This window comes from Salmo salar, chromosome ssa23, assembly GCF_905237065.1.
Source record: "Salmo salar chromosome ssa23, Ssal_v3.1, whole genome shotgun sequence".
NCBI classification, from domain to species: domain Eukaryota; kingdom Metazoa; phylum Chordata; class Actinopteri; order Salmoniformes; family Salmonidae; genus Salmo; species Salmo salar.
Genome location: NC_059464.1, coordinates 2,111,866 through 2,132,500, shown reverse-complemented (window position 1 = coordinate 2,132,500; position 20,635 = coordinate 2,111,866). Strand labels below are relative to the sequence as shown.

Below are 20,635 nucleotides of genomic sequence, written 5' to 3'. Positions count from 1 at the left end.
AAAGAGAGCGGGCTTGACAGCTAACCCTAAGAAATGCAGGCTCGGGTTAAGTGAGGCAGAATATCTGGGGTACACTATTGGGTGTGGTGTCATACGCCACCAGACAAAGAAAGTGGAGGCTATCCAGGAGTGGCCAAGGCGTAAAAATCAAGTGCAATCCTTCTTAGGGCTCACAAGTGACTACTGGCGCTTCATACCAAATTATGTCTCTATAGCCACTCCATTGTCCGACCTGACCAAGAAAGACCTACCCACACAGGTGAGATGGACTCAAGCAGCAGAGATAGCTTTCCAAAAGCTAAAGGTAGCCCTGTGCGCAAAACCAGTGCTAAGAGCACCAGACTTCGATAGGGAATTTTTTATTTCACCTTTATTTAACTAGGTAGGCCAGTTGAGAACAAGTTCTCATTTACAACTGCGACCTGGCCAAGATAAAGCAAAGCAGTGTGACAAAAAACAACAACACAGAGTTACACATGGAATAAACAAACATACAGTCAATAACACAATAGAAAAATCTGTATACAGTGTGTGCAAATTAAGGAGGTAAGGCAATAAATAGGCCAATAGTGTCAAAGTAATTACAATTTAGCAATTTACATTGGAGTGATATATGTGCAGATGAGGATGTGCAAGTAAAAATACTGCTGTGCAAAAGAGTAGAAAAACAAAAATGGGGATGAGGTAGGTAGTTGGATGGGCTATTTACAGATGGGCCGTCTACAGCTGCAGCGATCGGTAAGCTGCTCTGACAGTTGACACTTAATGTTAGTGAGAGAGATATAAGTCTCCAACTTCAGTGATTTTTGCAATTCGTTCCAGTCATTGGCAGTAGAGAACTGGAAGAAAAGGCAGCCAAACGAGGTGTTGGCTTTAAGGATGACCAGTGAAATATACCTGCTGGAGAATGTGCTATGGGTGGGCGTTGCTATGGTGACCAGTGAGCTGAGATAAGGCGGAACTATACCTAGCAAAGACTTATAGATGACCTGGAGCCAGTGGGTTTGGTGATGAATATGTAGCGAGGACCAGCCAACGAGAGGATACAGGTCGCAGTGGTGGGTAGTGTATGGGGCTTTGGTGACAAAACGGATGGCACTGTTATAGCAAATTGGATGTAGCCTGAATAGAATGTTGGAGGCTATTTTGTAAATGACATTGCCGAAGTCAAGGATTGGTAGGATAGTCCGTTTTACGAGGGTAAGTTTGGCAGCATGAGTGAAGGAGGCTTTGTTCCAAAATAGGAAGCCGATTCTAGATTTAACTTTGGATTGGAGATGCTTAATGTGAGTCTGGAAGGAGAGTTTACAGTCTAGCCAGACACCTAGGTATTTATAGTTGTCCACATATTCTAAGTCAGAACTGCCCAGAGTAGTGATGCTAGTCGGGCGGGCAGCGATCGGTTGAAGAGCATGCATTTAGTTTTACTAGCATTTAACAGCAGTTGGAGGCCACGGAAGAAGTGTTGTATGGTGTTGAAGCTCGTTTGGAGGTTTGTTAACAGAGTGTCCAAAGAAGGGCCAGATGTATACAGAATGGTGTCGTGTGCATAGAGGTGGATCAGAGAATCACCTGCAGCAAGAGCGAAATCATTGACATATACAGAGAAAATAGTCGGACACAGAATTGAACCCTGTGGCACCCCCATAGAGACTGCCAGAGGTCCGGACAACAGGCCCTCCGATTTGACACAGTGAACTCTGAGAAGTTCATTGTCCAGATTGATGCCTCTGATGTCTCCTCTGATGTCGGTATCGGAGTGGTCCTCTCCCAGGGAGTGGGAAAGGTCGAACACCCCATAGCCTACATCAGCAGTAAGCTCTCAGGGAGGGAAATAAAATATGCCACGGTTGACCGAGAGGGGCTGGATATAAAATGGTCACTGAACTACCTCAGATATTATCTGCTGGGAATAAAATTCCCTCTCGTGACTGATAATGCACACTCACCTGGATGGTGAGAAAAAAAGAGAATAACAGTAGGGTATGTAGATGGTTCTTGTGCTTGCAACCCTGTAACGTCATCATCCACAGATCTGGGGTCCATCACGAAAATACAGACGCACTATCCCGCCGCGACGCACTAGATTTAGTTTCCCCTTCTTGAACCGGCCAAGTGCCATTCGGTGAACATTAAATATATCGCTTTGATTTTTGCAACTTACAAAGCCAACACCACTCCTCGCTACCGCATAGATCGGAGCCCCTCTGGACCAATCCCAGGACACAAAAGCTAGAAATATGCAATATCCTTTTGCTAATGAGGTCTGCTCAACCAGTTTTGGTTGGTCCGGACCAGACCAAATCGGAACCAATCAAGATGTCTGTGTTTCTCAAGTTTGGACATTACAATACAGCACAGTAAAGTACAGTTCAGTACTACATTTTCTTTACTGTCCAAACTTGTAAAACATAGACGTCTATGATTGGTTCAGATTTGGGTGGATTGACCAAATTTAATTTACTTTTCAACATCCATGGAGGTCCGGTGTCGGTTGGTGCTCAGTGGTTGAGGATGCTTGTTACAGTAAATGGAAAGAGGGTAGGTGGTTAGGTGTCATGGTAGGTGTCAGTAAGAGTTGGGAGAGGTGACATTAACTGGAGAGCGAGAAAGAAAGAGCGAGAGAAAGAAAGAGCGAGAGAAAGAAAGAGAGAAAAATAGAGAGAAAAATAGAAAGAGAAGAAAGAGAAGAGAGAAAGAAAGAAAGCGGTGGTCAAGACTGTTTTCACAGTCCTGCTTTGACCACCAGACGACAGAAAGAGAAAGAAAACAGTTATGAACTGAAGATAGCAGTATGCCAGTTGAAGGGAGGACAGTAGCAGGTGACCCACATTGGACCCAAATGTTCCGTGTCGCTCAGTTGGAAGAGCATGGCGTTTGCACTGCCAGGGTTGTGGGTTTGATACCCACAGGGGATGAGTATGGGAAAAAGTACAAAAATGTATCCACTCACTTACTGTAAGTCGAGCTGGGTAAGAGCGTCTGCTAAATGACTCAAATGTAAATGGTTTGTGACTACTATGACTTCCCATTTTAGCCAACTCAATCGCAATAATTCCGTTATTGATTGTTCGGTAATTCCATTACGGATTTGGTAACAGAATTACAAGTTTTATTCACTTAATAATTCATAAACAAACTTGATATCAGTAAAACCCCTATAACGAATTATTAGGTCTACCTTTGCTTGTGAACTTTCATTATCCTCATTAGAAAACATCTTAGATATGTGGGTTTCTGGTAACAGAATTACAAGACAAGGCAATGTTTCTCAAACTTACAGAAGGCAAATAATTTCTCTGTAACTAAATATAAGTGTTGATATTAGTTGGCAGGGGTCTTTACATCAACATTATTGTGTTTTGATGTATATATAATACCTTAAAAATTCTGGTAGATGTTGTCTAAGACCCCTTTTCTATCTGTTCAACCAGAAATCAAAGCCTTGGATTATTCATCATTTTTAGGATGGAAATGGTTGAAAACATGTCTTAATTTCAAAAAAATAATATTGACTTATCTTTCGTTTGACACTCAATTTGACATGCTCCTATGAACTTCACATTGGTCCTCATGGGTCCTTTTAGATGTAAATGCCCAGGGTTAACCGACTCGACAGAAGCCAACAGGCCATAGTGCACTTACATATTGTTATATCCCTGGACAGAAACACTTTTGTTATGGCATAGTGAAAAGACTACACCTTGGCTTAGAGCATCAACATCTGCCAACTGCAAGTTATAACAGAGCAGATGTTGGTGTATCATACAGACAGATTTGGCCTTGCTCACTCACTGACTCAAGTAGTTTACGCTTTGCCTCTATTCTTAGAGCAAAGAACGTCAGTAAACCTACATTATGACTTACTGTCTAATCTTGTCTCTTTCCCATCCACTGTGCATATTTTGGTGTAGGAGTCCTCGATGGTTGGGTCATAATCCGATACAAAGTACGACTGCGAAAAAGAAAGGAGAGCATGAGTCAAGACGGTGTGGGTTGGCCTATATGGGTTAATATGCACATATTCAATTACCACTACAACATACTCATCAGAAGAAGTGACAAATTCAAAACAAACAAAACAACACACAGTTGACAATGTCCAAACAGTTGGGGGATTCTCTCACCTGAATGAATTGTATGGTCAAGGCGCTTTTCCCCACACCGCCCCCGCCCACGACGACCAGTTTGAATCTCTCCTCCTCAGCAGACATGATTCGTTTCGTAAAATACTTTCAACAATTGTCTAAAAACGAAATGATAAAACTGACTAGCTGATAAGATCTATTGATTAAGTGTAATTTAGTAATCCGCAGGGTAAATGAGGGGGGGAAATGAAAGTCCACTTCGCCAACGATTGAGCAAACTACTTTTATCAAGGTAACGTTAGCTCATAGACAAATCCGAGAAGGTAACAGAGTTGGGTTTTTACCTCGGTATTACGCCAATATATTTAGCTTGAATTACCTACGATAAGTTATCAATATCTTAAATATAAAATGTATAGTAAGTTCTGATACTATTTCATAACATTGAAAAGTTTACAGTTTTAGTCTGGCCCAGTGTTGTAAACTATCCACAAAAGTCGCTTTTAACCCCAATAGTTTAGTATTACTGCTCCTAAAATTCATAGGTCGCTACATAACCCGGTAAAAAATAATCATAAAGTATTATTGTTAAAATATAACGGTTATCGCCTCTCTCACATCATTTTTGTCAGGTGAAAAGCCTTCCGCACCCGCCTTAAGTAAATTAGGCTACCGATGCCAACTTTGTGACTCCAGAAGAAGAAAAAAATATGAGCTTGATTATCAACTACCAAGTCAAACTTCAACGCACTTGTCTAACTTTCATTATCTCTAGATTGATCCATCTACATATCTCTGCAGACGCATTATATACAAACTTTTGTGATGTCTAAGTTACAGGGTTTTTCTTGGCGATGTGTCCATTATTCCCTCGTCTTCACGGACTTATTTTTTCAACGCTCCAAGGCAACTTTTGTTTCTCAACCAAGAAGGGTTTCTCGAAATCTCATGCGTATGTAAAAATGGGCGTGTTTTAACGACACTGTTTCCTCATTGTATAAATTCTCACGCTTCTCCCTCTTTTCATGAATCAGCAAAGGCTCTATTAGAATGAGATACATTCTAAAATGTTTATTTAATCAACACTGCTCGTTTATTCGTGAAACTGAAACAATATGGTTAAACCAGATTTTAAATTAGTGAACTATAGTATTCACACATTATGTGTACTACATTACGTGTATTACCTTATTTGGCCGTTGAGCCCAGTTGTATATAGGTCTAGTCATTCATTTGTTTAATGGGGAATTTTACAGCAGGGTGTACATATATCTAAAGCAGGGGAGTATACCTATAAAGCTGCTTTTGCAACATATTGGGGGGCGTATTGATCCTTGGCACATGGAATGTTTTATAACCCCTTTTTTATTTTTTGGTTTCCTGTTTAGTACTTTAGCCAATGCATTTGAGAGTATTGAATGATTACCCTCAAACGACTTTAGCCAACCTGTTGAGAATATGAGGAGATATGGGAGGGAAAACTCCTAGCATACAGTATTTTATACTAATAGTTCTTGCCAAGTAAAGCATTCTTGTCTTTCTTTCCCTCCCTGATTTGCCCATCCCCTCAAACGGATGTGACTCATTTACATGGGCATGTTGCTCATTTTCACCACACCCACATTCAGCCTAGTGGTTAGAGCATTGGGCCAGTAACCAAAAGGTTGCTGCATCGAATCCCTGAGCTGACAAGGTAAAAATCTGTTGTTCTGCCCCTGAGCAAGGCAGTTAACCCACTGTTCCCTGGGCACGGTGGATGTCAATTAAGGCAGCCCCTGCACCTCTTTGATTCAGAGGGGTTGGGTTAAATGCGGGAGACACATTTCAGTTTGAAGGCATTCATTTGTACAACTGACTAGGTATCCCCCTTTCACCCTCAACTCCTCCTTATTAACCCAAGTAATTTGTTGATATTTAAGGGTAGACTTGTCTAAAAGTGAAAATTATCCAAACTTTATTTTCAAGACTGCATTCTTGTAATATTTTTACAAAATAAGTGAATAACCATATCAGTCTGAATTGTGAATCAGATTTTTTCCTCATAGGCCTAAATGATTGTACATTTATGGTGAAATACATGGGAGATGAGTCAGAATTGAAGAACCAGGAGAGAACAGGAGTAAAATATGTCATCTCTAATGAACACTGTGATCCCATTACAAACAACAGTGCCAAAATACCATCCTCAAAATATTCATTTTATAAATAACAACAAACTGATCACATGATTCACATCAATCAATAAATAAAATTCAACATAATCAAGCCTTAATCCATGAGCATTGTGTTGGAGGCATAAACTGCCCTATATGTACTATACATAGTGCTTTTGAAGGAAGTCAACAATAAATTGGCATTTATAGGACAAAGCATTCACTAAGAGGACTGTGAACATGGTATGGGCAGACAAATATTATACATGCAGTTCAGTTCTCTGTTCTTCAGTTCCTCACACACACACACACACACACACACACAAAAAATCAATCTCCTGGCATTTATCAGCCCTCTCTCTGTCCTCGCCAACGGTCTCTTACTGCATCAGAACCTATAGGGCAGAACAGCCTGTTCCACTTTGATCCGGGGGCCAAACAGCACCCCCAGCTGCATCTTCTCCCCCCAGCCCAGCAGCTTGTTGAGAGGAAACAGGAGGCCCTGTTCAGCATCCACTCTTTCCTCAGCCCCCACTGCAGATGCAGACAGCTTAGCTGCTGGCGACACCTGCTGGTCAACTACGATACTGTGCTGGCTCAAAACAGAACTGTTGCTCAGGCTCCCTGTTAGTGTCTCCCTCTCTGCTCTTCCCTTGCTGTTGTCCTTCCCCGTCTTTGGAGTCGAGTTAGGCCTCCCCTTATTCACGCTCTGACAGCGGCTGGGCTCTCTTTTAGGCTGTGTTTGGGAGGAGCAGCGATTGGGCAGACCTGCTGCTTTGACGCAGGATGTGCTCCTCTCTCTCTGTTGTACATCTGTCTGTGAGGAGGAAAGGACCACTGTCGAAGGCTTTCTACTGTGCCTTTTTGAACCACTGGTGCCTTTCTGACTCCCTCTTGTGGATGGTGTTGGAAACGCTGGAGTGCTTTGGTTGTGGCAAATGCTGTGCCTGTTGCTGCTTTCTGGCTCATTCTGGTGGGGAGTTGGGGGAATTGCACCAACGAGAAACAGGGAGAGGGTGAGGCTCTTGCGCTTCTCAGAGTGAGACGCAATGCCTGTTGGGATTTGTAGTGGGTTGGGCTTTGGTGTCGGTGTCGCTGGTTCGTTGGGGCTTGGAGTCATTGCTCCACATGGGCTCTGGGCCTCCCTCTGGTTCCGGTTATGGTTCAGGTTGAGAGTGAGCGTTCTTAGTTTGCTGGAGAGAGACAGCGTCAGTTGTGACGGCACGCTCCTCTGGTCTTGCTGTGGCTTCTCTGATAGACTCTGAGTTTCACCTGAATATGAGGACCTTTGCTCTATATTCTCTGTGTTACAAGTGGAATTCTCATTGTACATATTATGCACTTTAGCAACCTCTAAAAAGTCCTTAGCAACATAGCCATTGTCCTGAATATTCATGATCTGATTGGCTGACAGGGGGACAGAGGAACCGTGGCTGTTTTCATTGCTTGGCTGCAGACATGTGTCCAGTGATCTGATTGGCTGGATAGTGGGGTTGCCATTAGAGGCCTTCTGAGCGAGGGTTCCTTGGAAGTGTTGTAGCTGACCCAGAAAATTGAAGTTTGGGGAGATTGAAGGCCTGCGCTCTTTCACAAACCTGAAAGTGAGGAACAGACAAGATTAGATGTGGATAGTTTATATGCGCGGCACACACACACACACACACACACACACACACACACACACACACACACACACACACACACACACACACACACACACACACTATAATGCATGAATACATACACATACAGCACAGACAAACACACCTGTAGGCATGGTCAAGGTCCATCCCCAGGTTGTACATAATGTAGGCCACAGCCAGGGCAGGGGAGCGAGAGATTCCTGCAGCACAATGAATTAACACAGATCCACCTGATGACATAGCCCCATCTGAGAGAGAAGAGAGAAGACATTTTCTTTTATTTGAAATCATCCATACTGTATTGCATGACATCACTTCAGCCAGACTGCAAACTGTGCAAAGCACACAGTTTATGTCAACTGTCATGAAAATGGGCTTCCTGCAACAGTAGGCTCGTATCAATTGTCCGTGGTACTGAATGGGATGTAACAGCATTCAATATTTCTGAAACCATAGGATCATAACTGGCCTACATGAAACCCTGATCAATAACTGCTCATCACTTGAACTGAGTCATCTGTGTTTCTTCCAGACAGACAGTTGCCAGTGTGTAATGCATACATGATAATGCAGACTATAGCATAATGATGACATGCAGAAATGTCCTATTACCTAACCTGCAGGATTTGCCTGGTCAAATCTCCAATGACGCCTATATTCCCCTTATAGTGAACTAGCTCTGTCGTGTTCTATCAGCTCTCTGTCTTGTCGAAAATAGTGCAGTTGCACTATATGGGGAATAGGGTTGCCATCCATTTGACACCAAACTAACCCAATCTCATCATTATTCTCACCGATAAAACGCAGTGCCTCCGGGATATGAGGCAGCAGGTCGTCTCGGAGAGAGTCCTCGATGGGGATGCGAAGGTACTGGGAACGGGGAAGGAAAGTAGGTTGCGGGCTGTATCGGCTCATACTTAGCACGTATGAGATCCCGCGGGCGCCGAGGCAATCCTGCAGCCGAGTAGGGAGTGCACGGGAAAAAGAGAGACAGAGAACACGAAATATTAATACATTCTAGTCTTCTGGAAGAGGTGCATTTTCGGTGCATTGTGGAAATACAACGCTTTTGCCAATGACGAGAGCTAGACTATCAATTCTATAGACTGACCTACTGAATGAAAACATTATTACCTGCGTAACGTCCGTCTCTGCACCCAGGTAAAGATGCGGTAGGATGAGAGACAGCGGTGGACGCTCGCGTGTCCCGTTCTCTCTCTCCCTGTAGAACACCATCTCTGTCCTTTGTGTCTGGAACCGAAACATGAGAGAAAACTGTGTTCATTTCAATATCATGGGCTTACAGTTATGTATTAGGCTACAATACGTAGGCATCGAAAAAATACTGCATGGAACTTTGACAATCATTTTAACAGTTGCATGAAATATATTAGCATTATTATTGCCATGAATGTTAATTAAGAAAATATTGCTTTGGTCTATTGCTGCTGCAGAATGACGTTCTCTTTGCATTACGTCATGGAATTTGCAAGTTTACATTCATTAGATGATCATAAGAGAATATAAGATCAGACATAAATGATGCAAGAAATATTACATTGTACTTACAGTGACGATTTTCACTCCAAACGAAGATACTGGAAATATCGCACAAATCAACTTGCACACCAAATAACTCGATATAATCAACCCGAATGGTCTCAAAGAAAATGGATGAGGAATCCAAAAATATATCTTATGCTTAATTAATAATAAGTAGAGTATAGAGCTCGCGCTCTATTTCTTGACTAATACTCTCGTCCTGTTCCTTGTCCTGTCTGCGACTGTAACATTATTTGTTGTTGTATGTCTATACCTGCGCGAAGGGAAAAGGATGAGGTAATGCTGTTTCTACAAGCTAAGAATAGTACAATTGTATGTGATGTCATTTTCAACCAATCTGCGCCCATGCCTGACTCATTTGTTCATCATCATCATCAATTCGCCTGAAGACCCTTTGCTTTTATTGTGACGAATCGTACCTTTTCTGACGCTATTGTTGCAGAGGCGTTTTAAAAAAACATGCAGCTGCAATACCCCGTGGCGTAAAGCATTTATTTGTGAAAAACCCTATAATCTCTTCCAGTGGCGATTTTAGCATGGAAATCTTGATGGGGCAAAAAAGAAAGTGGGATGCATGCTAGCAAAGCCACTACACAACACAACACAAAACAATACATGAATTGCACTATAACGGTGACAAACGGTGCCCACAAACTGTTAGGGCCTACATAAAGCTGTCCCAACAGCAGAGTCCCAACAGCAATCCCAACACTTTACCACTGCTACACCTGGCAATCAGTGGAGCCTTGTCTGGCTGCGAAACAGTTCATTCAGCCTCATTTACTGCCATTAAAAAAAACATAACTGATATGGCTGACTTGCTTAAACAACTGTGGTTTCTGCTGACAATTGAGATGTACAAACTATGGCATAAGGGGACGACAAGCGAATAAGAGGCAATCTGTAATTCCGATGAAGACATTAATGAGCGAGCTAGGATGGACGCAGTCAATATAACTATTTGTTCAGTGCTTTTGAAATGTACAGCAACAGAATCCAGAACATGATCCGTTCTTACAGTGTTCTCCCTGTACACCAAGTCAGAACCGTAGGATAAATAAAAGGGGCATATAAGCAGACAAGGAAAGCTCTTACAATATTTGATGATTACATTTATCACGACTCAGGATGTGACCCAGATGCAGACAGAGGAGGCGGATAGTACAGTTCTCAATAATTTATTATAACACTGGGCAAAGGGCAGGTCAAGGAAAGGCATAGGTTCGTAATCAGGTCAGAGTCAGGCAGGTACAGGACGGCAGGCAGGCTCGGAGTCAGGGCAGGCAGAATGGTCAGAACCGGGAAAACTAGGAAACGACCACTTGAGAAAATGCTAAAATTAAAAATGTATAATGATAAACATTCAACATTGGCCATACTGTCAATGATGCATGATTTGTGCCGCGCTCAAAACAACAGTTAACTCGGAACTGTGAAAACTTGACTTCAGTGAGTTCAAGACAACTGAGAAGTCAAGAATAAACGAGCTCCGACTGGGTAAAAACACTTTTGAACCGTCATCCAACTCGGAATTGTAAATCCAGCCTCTTTCTAGAGCTACGACCTGAAGATCAACAACGTCATTATGATTCGACCTTGCTTTTTTCAGAGTTCCCAGTTGTTTTTGAAAGCACCATAAATCCAGAGAATGCCAGACTGGAATGCCAGAAAGGGATGTTAAGATGGCGCCGAATAGGATGGCTGACGTTTTACATGCCCAACTGTGCTATTGTGTTCTTTTTTTTGTTGCATTGTTTGTAACTTATTTTTTTTACCTATTTTGTACATAATGTTGCTGCTACTGTCTCTTATGACCGAAATGAACTCAGAAAAGACGGAGGAAAAGGGGGCTGCCTTCTGAGAATCCGTAGGCGAGTGAGTAAACTCCCACCACCATCCGTTCTACTGGCTAACGTGCAATCATTGGAAAATAAAATGGATGACCTACGATTACGATTATCCTACCAACAGGACATTAAAAACGGTAATATCTTATGTTTCACCGAGTCGTGGCTGAACGACAACACGGATAATATAGACCTGGCGAGATTTTCCATGCACCGGCAGAACAGAGAAGAAGCTACGTCTGGTAAGACGAGGGGTGGGGGTGTGTGTCTATTTGTCAATAACAGCTGGTGCGTGATGTCTAATATTAAAGAAGTCTCGAGGTATTGCTCGCCTGAGGTATAGTACCTTAAGATAAGCTGTAGACCACACTATCTAGCTGTAGACCTCATCTATATTATTCGTAGCCATCTATTTACCATCACAGACCGATGCTGGCACTAAGACCGCACTCAACCAACTCTATAAGGCCATAAGCAAACAAGAAAATGCTCATCCAGAAGCGGCGCTCCTAGTTGCCGGGGACTTTAATGCAGGCAAACTTAAATCAGTTTTACCAAATATTTACCAGCATGTGTAACCAGAGGAAACCAGAGGGAAAAAAACTCTAGACCACCTTTACTCCACACACAGAGATGCATACAAAGCTCTACCTCGCCCTCCATTTGGCAAATCTGACCATAATTATATCCTCCTGATTCCAAGCAAAAACTAAAGCAGGAAGTACCCGTGACTCGCTCAATAAGGAAGTGGTCAGATGACGCGGATGCTACGCTACAGGACTGTTTTGCTAGCACAGACTGGAAAATGTTCCGGGATTCATCCAATGGCATTGAGGAGTATACGACCTCAGTCATCAGCTTCATCAATAAGTGCATCGACGACGTCATCCACACAGTGACCGTACGTACATATCTCAACCAGAAGCCATGGATTATAGGCAACATCCGCATCGAGCTAAAAGCTAGAGCTGCAGCTTTCAAGGAGCGGGACACTAATCCAGACGCTTATAATAAATCCCGCTATGCCCTCAGACGAACCATCAAACAAGCAAAGCGTCAATACAGGATTAAGACTGAATCCTACTACACCGGGTCTGATGCTCGTCGGATGTGGCAGGGCTTGAAAACTATTACGGACTACCAGACGTGAGCTGCCCAGTGACGCGAGCCTATCAGACGAGCTAAATGCCTTTTATGCTTTTTTTCAAGGCAAGCAACACTGAAGCATGCACGAGAGCACCAGCTGTTCTGGATGACTGTGTGATAACGCTCTCAGTACCCGATGTGAGCAAGACCTTTAAACAGGTCAACATTCACAAAGCCGCAGGGCCAGATGGATTACCAAGGCGTGTACTCAAAGCATGCGCGGACCAACTGGAAAATGTCTTCACTGACATTTTCAACCTCTCTCTGACAGAGTCTGTAATATCTACATGTGTCAAGCAGACCACCATAGTCCCTGTGCCCAAGGAAGCGAAGGTAACCTGCCTAAATTATTACCACCGTAGCACTGACGTCGGTAGCCATGAAGTGCTTTGAAAGGCTGGTCATGGCTCACATCAACAGCATCCTCCCAGATACCCTAGACCCACTCCAATTCGCATACTGCTCCAACAGATTTACCTCAACTAACCTGTACCCCCACACACTGGCTCGGTACCGGTATCCCCTGTATAATAGCCTCGTTATTGTTATTTTATTGTTACTTAGAATTTTTTACTTTAGTTTATTTGGTAAATATTTTCTTAACTCTTCTTGAACTGCACTGTTGGTTAAGGGCTCGTAAGTAAGAATTTCACGGTAAGGTCTACACTTTTGTTGTATTCGGCGCATGTGACAAATAAAGTTTGATTTGATGACAAAATTTGCCCATGAAGGACCGCCACGCCACCTTCCTGTTCAAGTGAGCTCAGCACAACAAGGTGAGTCCAAAAATGTATTGTATGCTGCTGCATAAATTATGTAATACGCCAGGGAGATATGTATACTGTAGCAAAGAAAGTAATACTAAGTGTATGTTGTGTAGTAAGATGTTAGTAGCCCATGTGCCTCACCCTAATCATTTGGTATATTTACCCCTCTTAATTTCACCTACTGTTCTGACTTGCTGGTGCACATGTAGCCTATAACCTGTTTCAGAGAAATGTAATCAACGAATATTGTAAGAGCTTTTATTGTCTGCTTATATGCCCCCTTTATTTATCCTACAGTTCTGACTTGGTGTACAAGGAGAACACTGTAAGAACCATGTTCTGAATTTTGTCGCTGTACATTTCAAAAGTGCTAAACAAAATAGTTATATTGACTACATCCATCCTAGCTCGCTCATTGTCTCAATCGAAATTACGGATTGCCTCTTATCCGCTTGTCGTCTCCTTATGCCATAGTTTGTACATCTCTATTGTCATTAGAAACCATATTTTCTAAACCAATCAGCCATATGAGCTATGTTTTTTTTTTTAAAGGAAGTAAATGAGGCTGAATGAACTGTTTTGCTGCCAGACAAGGCTCCGCTGATAGCCAGGTGTAGCAGTGGTAAGGTGGTGGGACTGCTGTTGGGACAGCTTTATGTAGGCCCTAACAGTGTGTGGGCACCGTTTGTCACCGTTATAGTGCAATTCATGTATTGTTTAGTGTTGTGTCGTGGCTTTGCTGGCATGCATCCCACTTTTTTTTTTTTGCCCCACCAAGATTTACATGCTAAAATCACCACTGCTGCTAGAGCTGCCTTGGTCAACTGTAAGTGCTGTTATTGTGAAGTGGAAACGTCTAGGAGCAACAATGTCTCAGCTGCGAAGTGGTAGGCCACACAAGCTCACAGAACTGAAATGCTTGATAATGTTTGTGATATCAACAGAGACAAAATTGTGTCAAGGCACAGATCTGGGGAAGGGTACCAAAACATTTCTGCAGCATTGAAGGTCTCCAAGAAGACAGTGGCCTCGCTCATTCTTAAATGGAAGAAGTTTGGAACCACCAAGACTCTTCCTAGAGCTGGCCGCCCGGCCAAATTGAGCAATCGGGGGCGAAGGGCCTTGGTCAGGGAGGTGACCAAGAACGTGATGGTCAGTCTGACAGAGCGCTAGTTTTAAAAAAAGATACAAATACAAATTATGGAACAGCGGGGATTGTGAAGACACACACACACACACACAAAAACATACACGATAAGACACGCACTCTACAAACACAGATTTTGTATTGTAGATATGTGGTAGTTTCCTGAAGGTACACAATGTAATGTCATGTAATATTTGAAATTGTATATAACTGCCTTAATGTTGCTGTACCCCAGAAGAATAGCACCTGCCTCGGATCCTAATAAATACAAATAATATAATCATTCAATCATAGCCTATATTTAGTGACCCACAACTGCAAGAGGGGGAGAAAATTCACACAACATTGCACAACAAGATAAATGGGTTAACATGAGAAGTACATAGATAATTTATATTTAGTTCATGTTTTATTTCTGCATCAAGGCTGATCTTTGCTTTGCATGGGGCACACGTTTGCGTGTTCACTGTAGCCTAGGAGACGGCCTAGTTCGTCCCATTGGTGCATCATGACGAGTTACTCCTCTTGCTGAAGCCCTATATTTCTATTGGGTCAAATTAAGAATAAGAAAGACTTAATCTAATCTGAATCCAGTTCTGCATTTACCCGTTAACAGTTCAGGTTTATGACTGGGGAAAGATTTGCTAATCCTAAACCTGTGCTTGAGGGCCATTTTAACCTGGTGTTGAATTAGGAAAATAGAAATATGACTCTAGAACTTGTCTGTCGTCGTTTTGATTATTGAGGGATAAAAACACATGCAGGTGCCGCTTTCTCCGGTGGAAGCTCGTAATAGATGTGATCAGCACAACAAAGGACACCAGGAACAGGTGAATAATGGGTTTGGGTCACTTTCCCTCCCCATCTGACCTGTTCATAGAGGATCAGGAAGAAAAAAATAAAATAAAAAAAAACACACAAAAAAAAACACAAAAAATAAATACTAAAAAAACAAACAAAAAAAATTTGGGAAATCAGGAAAAATCTAATCTCACACCAGAAGACATACATTTATTTATATGTGGATTGAGGGTCGGTTTCCCAAACACATCTCCATTGATCAAGCTTTTTAGTGCAGGAAAAAGGCTCTATTATGTCAAGATTGAGGATGGAATCTGTCATCTTTGCACACTTGAGCTGCATTTACACAGGCAGCCCAATTCTGAATTGGGCAAAAGATCTGATCGGTCAAAATACCAAGAATTGGACAAAACATCAGAATTGGGCTGCCTGTGTAAACACTGCCTAAATGATCTGTAAAGGCCCACTCTGTGATCTGTTAAGGCCCACTGTGACACTCCATATCCTATCACCCCTTTCATTCTCAGCCATTAGGTTAGAGGTACAGGTTGGTAACATGCAGTGTTTGGGAAGCTACTCTGAAAATATAGTTAACCAAGCTACCAACCACTTCACACTGGAAGTTAAGCTACACTAATTCTACCCTCAAGAAAATATAGTTTACTTGACTAAAGTTACTTTGAAGTAGTAGTTCACTACATCCAAACTACTTAATGAAAAAGCATCATATGTAAATCCGATACGTCAGAGTACAAATCCCAAGAAAAGATCACTTTGGGGTCATATGTTAACATAATGTGGAATTTAGCCTATTAAACACAATTTCAAGTGAGAGTTAGGCAAGTATGATGCAGAAAAAGGAACTTATTGCCTACTTCACCCACATTTTATTTGAGCAAAAATCAGTAGTCTAGTTCCAGTAGTTAACTACACTGCTACATGGCAAAAAAAGTTAAAAAACACTACCTAGATTTGAATTTAGTTCAACTACCACCAAGTTACTGGAAAATATAATTAAATTACAACTACAGTTTACTACTCCCCAACACTGGTAACATGCCACATTAACTGCTTTTGCAGAATCTTTATTCAATGAGAAAAATCACATTACATCTACTCCTTAGTCAATGTGATGAGTTCTTATTGATTGGACTATGTGATACATCCAACTACGGTTCTGGAGAGCTGCTGGGTGTACAGGCTTTTGTTCAAGCCCAGCACTAACACATAATATCAGTTTCTTGTTGTGGATGTGGAACTGTGGTGAGCTTTGGAAAGAAATTCCTCTTCACACATCACACAGAGACACACTTTCCCACCAAGAAACAGAGAGCCAGTGGTAGAGTATATGGCATAGTTTTACTTTCACATTATTCAGTACAGAGTAAATCTTAAATCTAACACAGGTATCTCACAGGTTTAACACCGATACACAGGGCTGCATTAGCTAGCGGACACACACACACACACACACACACACACACACACACACAATGATTCTACAGTTTCCACTACAATGATCAGACTGTCCCACTAATGCTGCATGGGTGAGACATTTAAGTGACTCCTGTTGAAACTAATATGACTATGTTTCAAAGATAATTTAGGATATTTTTATCACGTGGTCAACGAACACACACACGCGATGCCCACCCCTGATGAATAGATCCTGATAGTTGTGATTGACAATTGGTCTTTGAGTTCTCTCCTCCTCCCTCCCATCTCTAAGAATGGACATGTGGGTGCGTGTGTCTGAAATGTTGAGTTTACAGATAAGTGCTGTCCAGTGTCTTTGTGGTTGGTTGTGTTGTCAAAGATTATAATCAATCTATTTGCAGATTGCCATCTTCTCCCAATGAATGCCATCAATGAAGTATTTGTGACGTGTGTGTGTGCGTGCGTGCACAAGCCTGTGTGTGTTTAGAGATCAAGTTCTGAGGTACTCCTCTTTTTTTCAGTCAATCACGGTGTCAAGCAGCACTCTACTCTCTAATCCCATCCCTCTTTTCAGCACGAAAAAAATAAAAATAACGAATACTAGGCCTCTGCTCTGCCGCTTCACTCTTCATGTGAACACGGACTGGCCCTCTAACTCCTTCCAAATACCACCTGAACTCCCCATCAATGGGACTTGCTCAATGCTTGCTTATGCACGACAAACATTTCATAAACTGTCGTAAAAACACCCCATGTCAGCTCTCAACCAATGTTCCCTGCCTCAAGTGTCAAAAAAACATTGCTAATCTGAAATAAACAGTTAACTACGATGGTGGTAAGTAGGCTTTACGACAGGTTTAAGTCAAGTGTCAACCTCACCGCTGTCTGATTAACACTGTAAACAAGACCAGCTACCCTGCTACTCTCTCCCTCAATCTCGCTCTCCTTCTAGCCGACACCTCTACCCTATTCGCAGGGTACACACAGCTTTCCCTACTCTCGCGCTCTCACTCACACACGAAGCAACACAACATTACACCATTAAAGAAACAAACACTTCAATAACTCCACTACTAATAAAAGTAAAGATGACAAAAAAAGATAAAGTAATTACATTCTATATATATATATATATATATATATATATATATATATATATATATATATATATATATATATATATATATATATATATTCCATGAACAGGTACAGAATCATTTGAGTTTATATATAAAGGATGGTTACGCGCCAGAAAGACGGGGGAAGTGGGAGAGGGGTGGTGTGTGTATGTGTTGGAGGGGTATTGAAGGACTGAGGTCTCTTAGAACCACCTAAAGTGCACTGGCCATTTCTACTGGAATAGAGCTGGAACTGTAGACTTGGGAATGTGCTGGAATTTTTTTATGGAATATTATAGCTCAGGGATTATACTGATAGAGGCCCTTGGAATGTATAACCGGTGGGGGACGGACAGCAGAGGGTGGAGAAGAGATGGGGTTGGGGAGAAAGTGGGGGTTTAGAGTGTCGTTTTAAACCCTTACACAGAAGAGTCCCATTTCTTTAGTGATTTCGTTTTACCCCTCCCTCCCACTAAAGGAGGACCCTATACAGATACTTTACACAGACACTTAAGCATGTACAAATATATGCATGTATCTGCCTACATATGAGAGTATCTGGGTGTGTATTACGTGTGTGTGTGTGTGTATATAGAACTGGTCCCCCCATGCAACTCCCAGGAATAGTCTAAGGTTGAAATGTCGCGGAATCAACGCACAGAATCTTCCACCCTCCCCCATGCATCACACAGGCAGACACACACCAGCTGTCATCACAAGTACAGGAGTACTCAGGGCTTAAACAGACAGGACGGAGAAGAACAGGACACACATACCAGCACAATTCTGGAACACACACACACACACACTTATAGGTAAACACAGGTAAACACCAGAAGAAAAAAAAAGAAGAATTGTAGCGCCAATGATAATACACAGTAATAACAATCGGAATTATAATCGTGACAAAAATAATAAATGACAATAATAATAGGGCAGTCGTGTAAGTGGCAACGGCTGCTTTTTTTCCCTTATGTAGGTATTTTTCTTTCTTCTCGTTGATTCTTTGTTCGGGGGGTTTGAAACGCTGGTCTCGGTGTGTTGGGTGTCTAGAGCATGGTGATGATGATGGCCTGGAGCGCTTTGGGTGGGTTCTAGACTCAGGGTTTCAGAACTGTTCTGCCAGGAGGTCACAGACGCGCTGGGAAACAGTGTCCTTGCTGCTGCGCAGAGTCAGCCGGTACATCTGACAGAGAGGGGACACAGATTTAACATGTGTGCGCGCACACACACACGCGTGCACTCAAGACCGCACACAGACGACAAACACACCCTTAAACATGAATGAACATACAGGGTGGTCAGTAAAGTTCAAACACACATAATATATATATACAGTGCCTTCAGAGAGCATTCATACCCCTTGACTTGCTCCACATTATGTTGCGTTACAGCCTGAATTCAAAATGGATTACATTTAGTTTCTCACCCATCTACACACAACACCCCACAATGACGAAGTGAAATTAAGATGTTTTGAAATGTTTGCAAATTGATAGAAAATGAAATACAGAAATATCTAATTTACATAAGTATTTATACACCTTTGCTATGACACCCCAAATTGAGCTCAGGGGCATCCAATTTCCTTTGATCATCCTTGATACACCTGTGGCCAACTCAGTTGTTTGGACATGATTTAGAAAGAAACCCTCTATACAAGGTCCCACAGTTAACAGTGAATGTCAGAGCGGAAATTATACCATGAAGTCCAAGGAACTGTCCGTAGAGCTCAGAGGTAGAATTGCGATGAGGTATATATCTGGGGAAGGGTATAGAGTGTTGAAAGTTTGCAAGAGCAGTGGTCTCCATCATTGGGAAATTGAAAAAATATGGAACTACCCAGATTCTGCCTAGAGCTGTCCGTCCGACGAAACTGGGCAAGAAGGATCTTGGTCAGGGAGGTGACCAAGAACCCAATGACCACTCTGACAGAACTACAGAGTTCCTTGGTTGAGATGGGAGAACCTGACATAAGGACAACAGTCTCTAAAGCACATCACCAATCTGGGCTTTATTGGAGTGGCCAGACGGAAGACACTCCTGAGAAAAAGGTACAAGACAGCACACCTGGAGTTCGCAAAAAGGCACGTTAAAGACTGATGATTCCGATGAGACAAAAATGTACCTCTTTGGCCTGAATGGAAAGCGTTATGTCTGGAGAAAACCAAGCACAGGTCCTTGCCCGTCTAACACCATCCCTATGCTATGCGGATGCATTTCAATGAATGGAGGCAAATACAGGCAAATTCTTGATGAGAACCTGCTTCAAGAGTGCAAAATCTTAGATTGGGGCGAAGATTTATGTTCCAACAGGACAATAATGACCACAAGCAAACAGAGAAAGCAACGCTGGAATGGCTTCAGGACAAGAATGTGAAAGTCCAGCCAAAGACCAGACTTGAATCACATTGAACATTTGTGGAAAGACTTGAAGATTGCTGTTCACCGCCGCTCCCATCTAATTTAAGCGCTTGAGAAAATCTGCAAGGAAGAAAATCCCCAAATTCTGTTGTGCAAAGCTGTTACAGACAATAATGACACATTCTCCAAGACGACTCAAAGTTGTAATCGTCGCCAAAAGTGAATCCATAACGTATAGACTCATGGGTGTGAATACTTACGTAAATGAGATATTTCTGTATTTAAAAAATAAATAAAAATCAATGTCATTATGAGGTATTGTGTGTAGATGGGTGAAAAATATATATTTAATCCATTTTGAATTCAGGCTTTAACAATAAAATGTGGAATAAGTCAAGGGGTATGAATACTTTAAGGCACTGTATATATTGGATCATCAACATTTTTAACAGGAGAGTAGAATGGATTTACACTGATGACACATTATCAACCTTGAGTCTAACACTGCACAGAGACAGAGAGAGACAGAGAGAGACAAAGAATGTGGAGATTGAAGTGTTC

At 42.1% G+C, this 20,635-nt stretch overlaps 3 protein-coding genes across 9 annotated transcripts in view; all 3 read right to left on the bottom strand.

Annotated features, from left to right (window-relative positions):
- Positions 1-5,027, bottom strand: part of LOC106583918 (ras-related protein R-Ras) — an 18,120-nt gene extending 13,093 nt beyond the window's left edge. The window contains exons 1-2 of the mRNA XM_014168578.2: positions 4,128-5,027; positions 3,868-3,955 (exon numbers count right to left, since the gene is read on the bottom strand). Coding sequence (XP_014024053.1) covers positions 3,868-3,955; positions 4,128-4,214 — 175 coding nt within the window. The 5' untranslated portion in view covers positions 4,215-5,027. The remainder of the gene's footprint in view (positions 1-3,867; positions 3,956-4,127) is intronic.
- Positions 5,028-6,019: 992 nt separating this feature from the next.
- Positions 6,020-9,956, bottom strand: LOC106583919 (tyrosine-protein phosphatase vhp-1). Its single transcript, XM_014168581.2, has 5 exons — positions 9,454-9,956; positions 9,019-9,135; positions 8,679-8,838; positions 8,009-8,132; positions 6,020-7,836 (listed from the first exon to the last, which is right to left on the bottom strand). Exons 2-5 carry the CDS (start codon positions 9,118-9,120, stop codon positions 6,630-6,632), a joined length of 1,593 nt encoding a protein of 530 aa, XP_014024056.1. The 5' UTR covers positions 9,121-9,135; positions 9,454-9,956; the 3' UTR covers positions 6,020-6,629.
- A 6,539-nt stretch (positions 9,957-16,495) lies between these two features.
- Positions 16,496-20,635, bottom strand: part of LOC106583920 (AP-2 complex subunit alpha-2) — an 82,595-nt gene continuing 78,455 nt past the window's right edge. For all 7 annotated transcript variants that reach the window (XM_014168582.2, XM_014168586.2, XM_014168583.2 and 4 more), the window contains one exon: positions 16,496-18,896. In XM_014168582.2, coding sequence (XP_014024057.1) covers positions 18,819-18,896 — 78 coding nt within the window. In that variant the 3' untranslated portion in view covers positions 16,496-18,818. The remainder of the gene's footprint in view (positions 18,897-20,635) is intronic.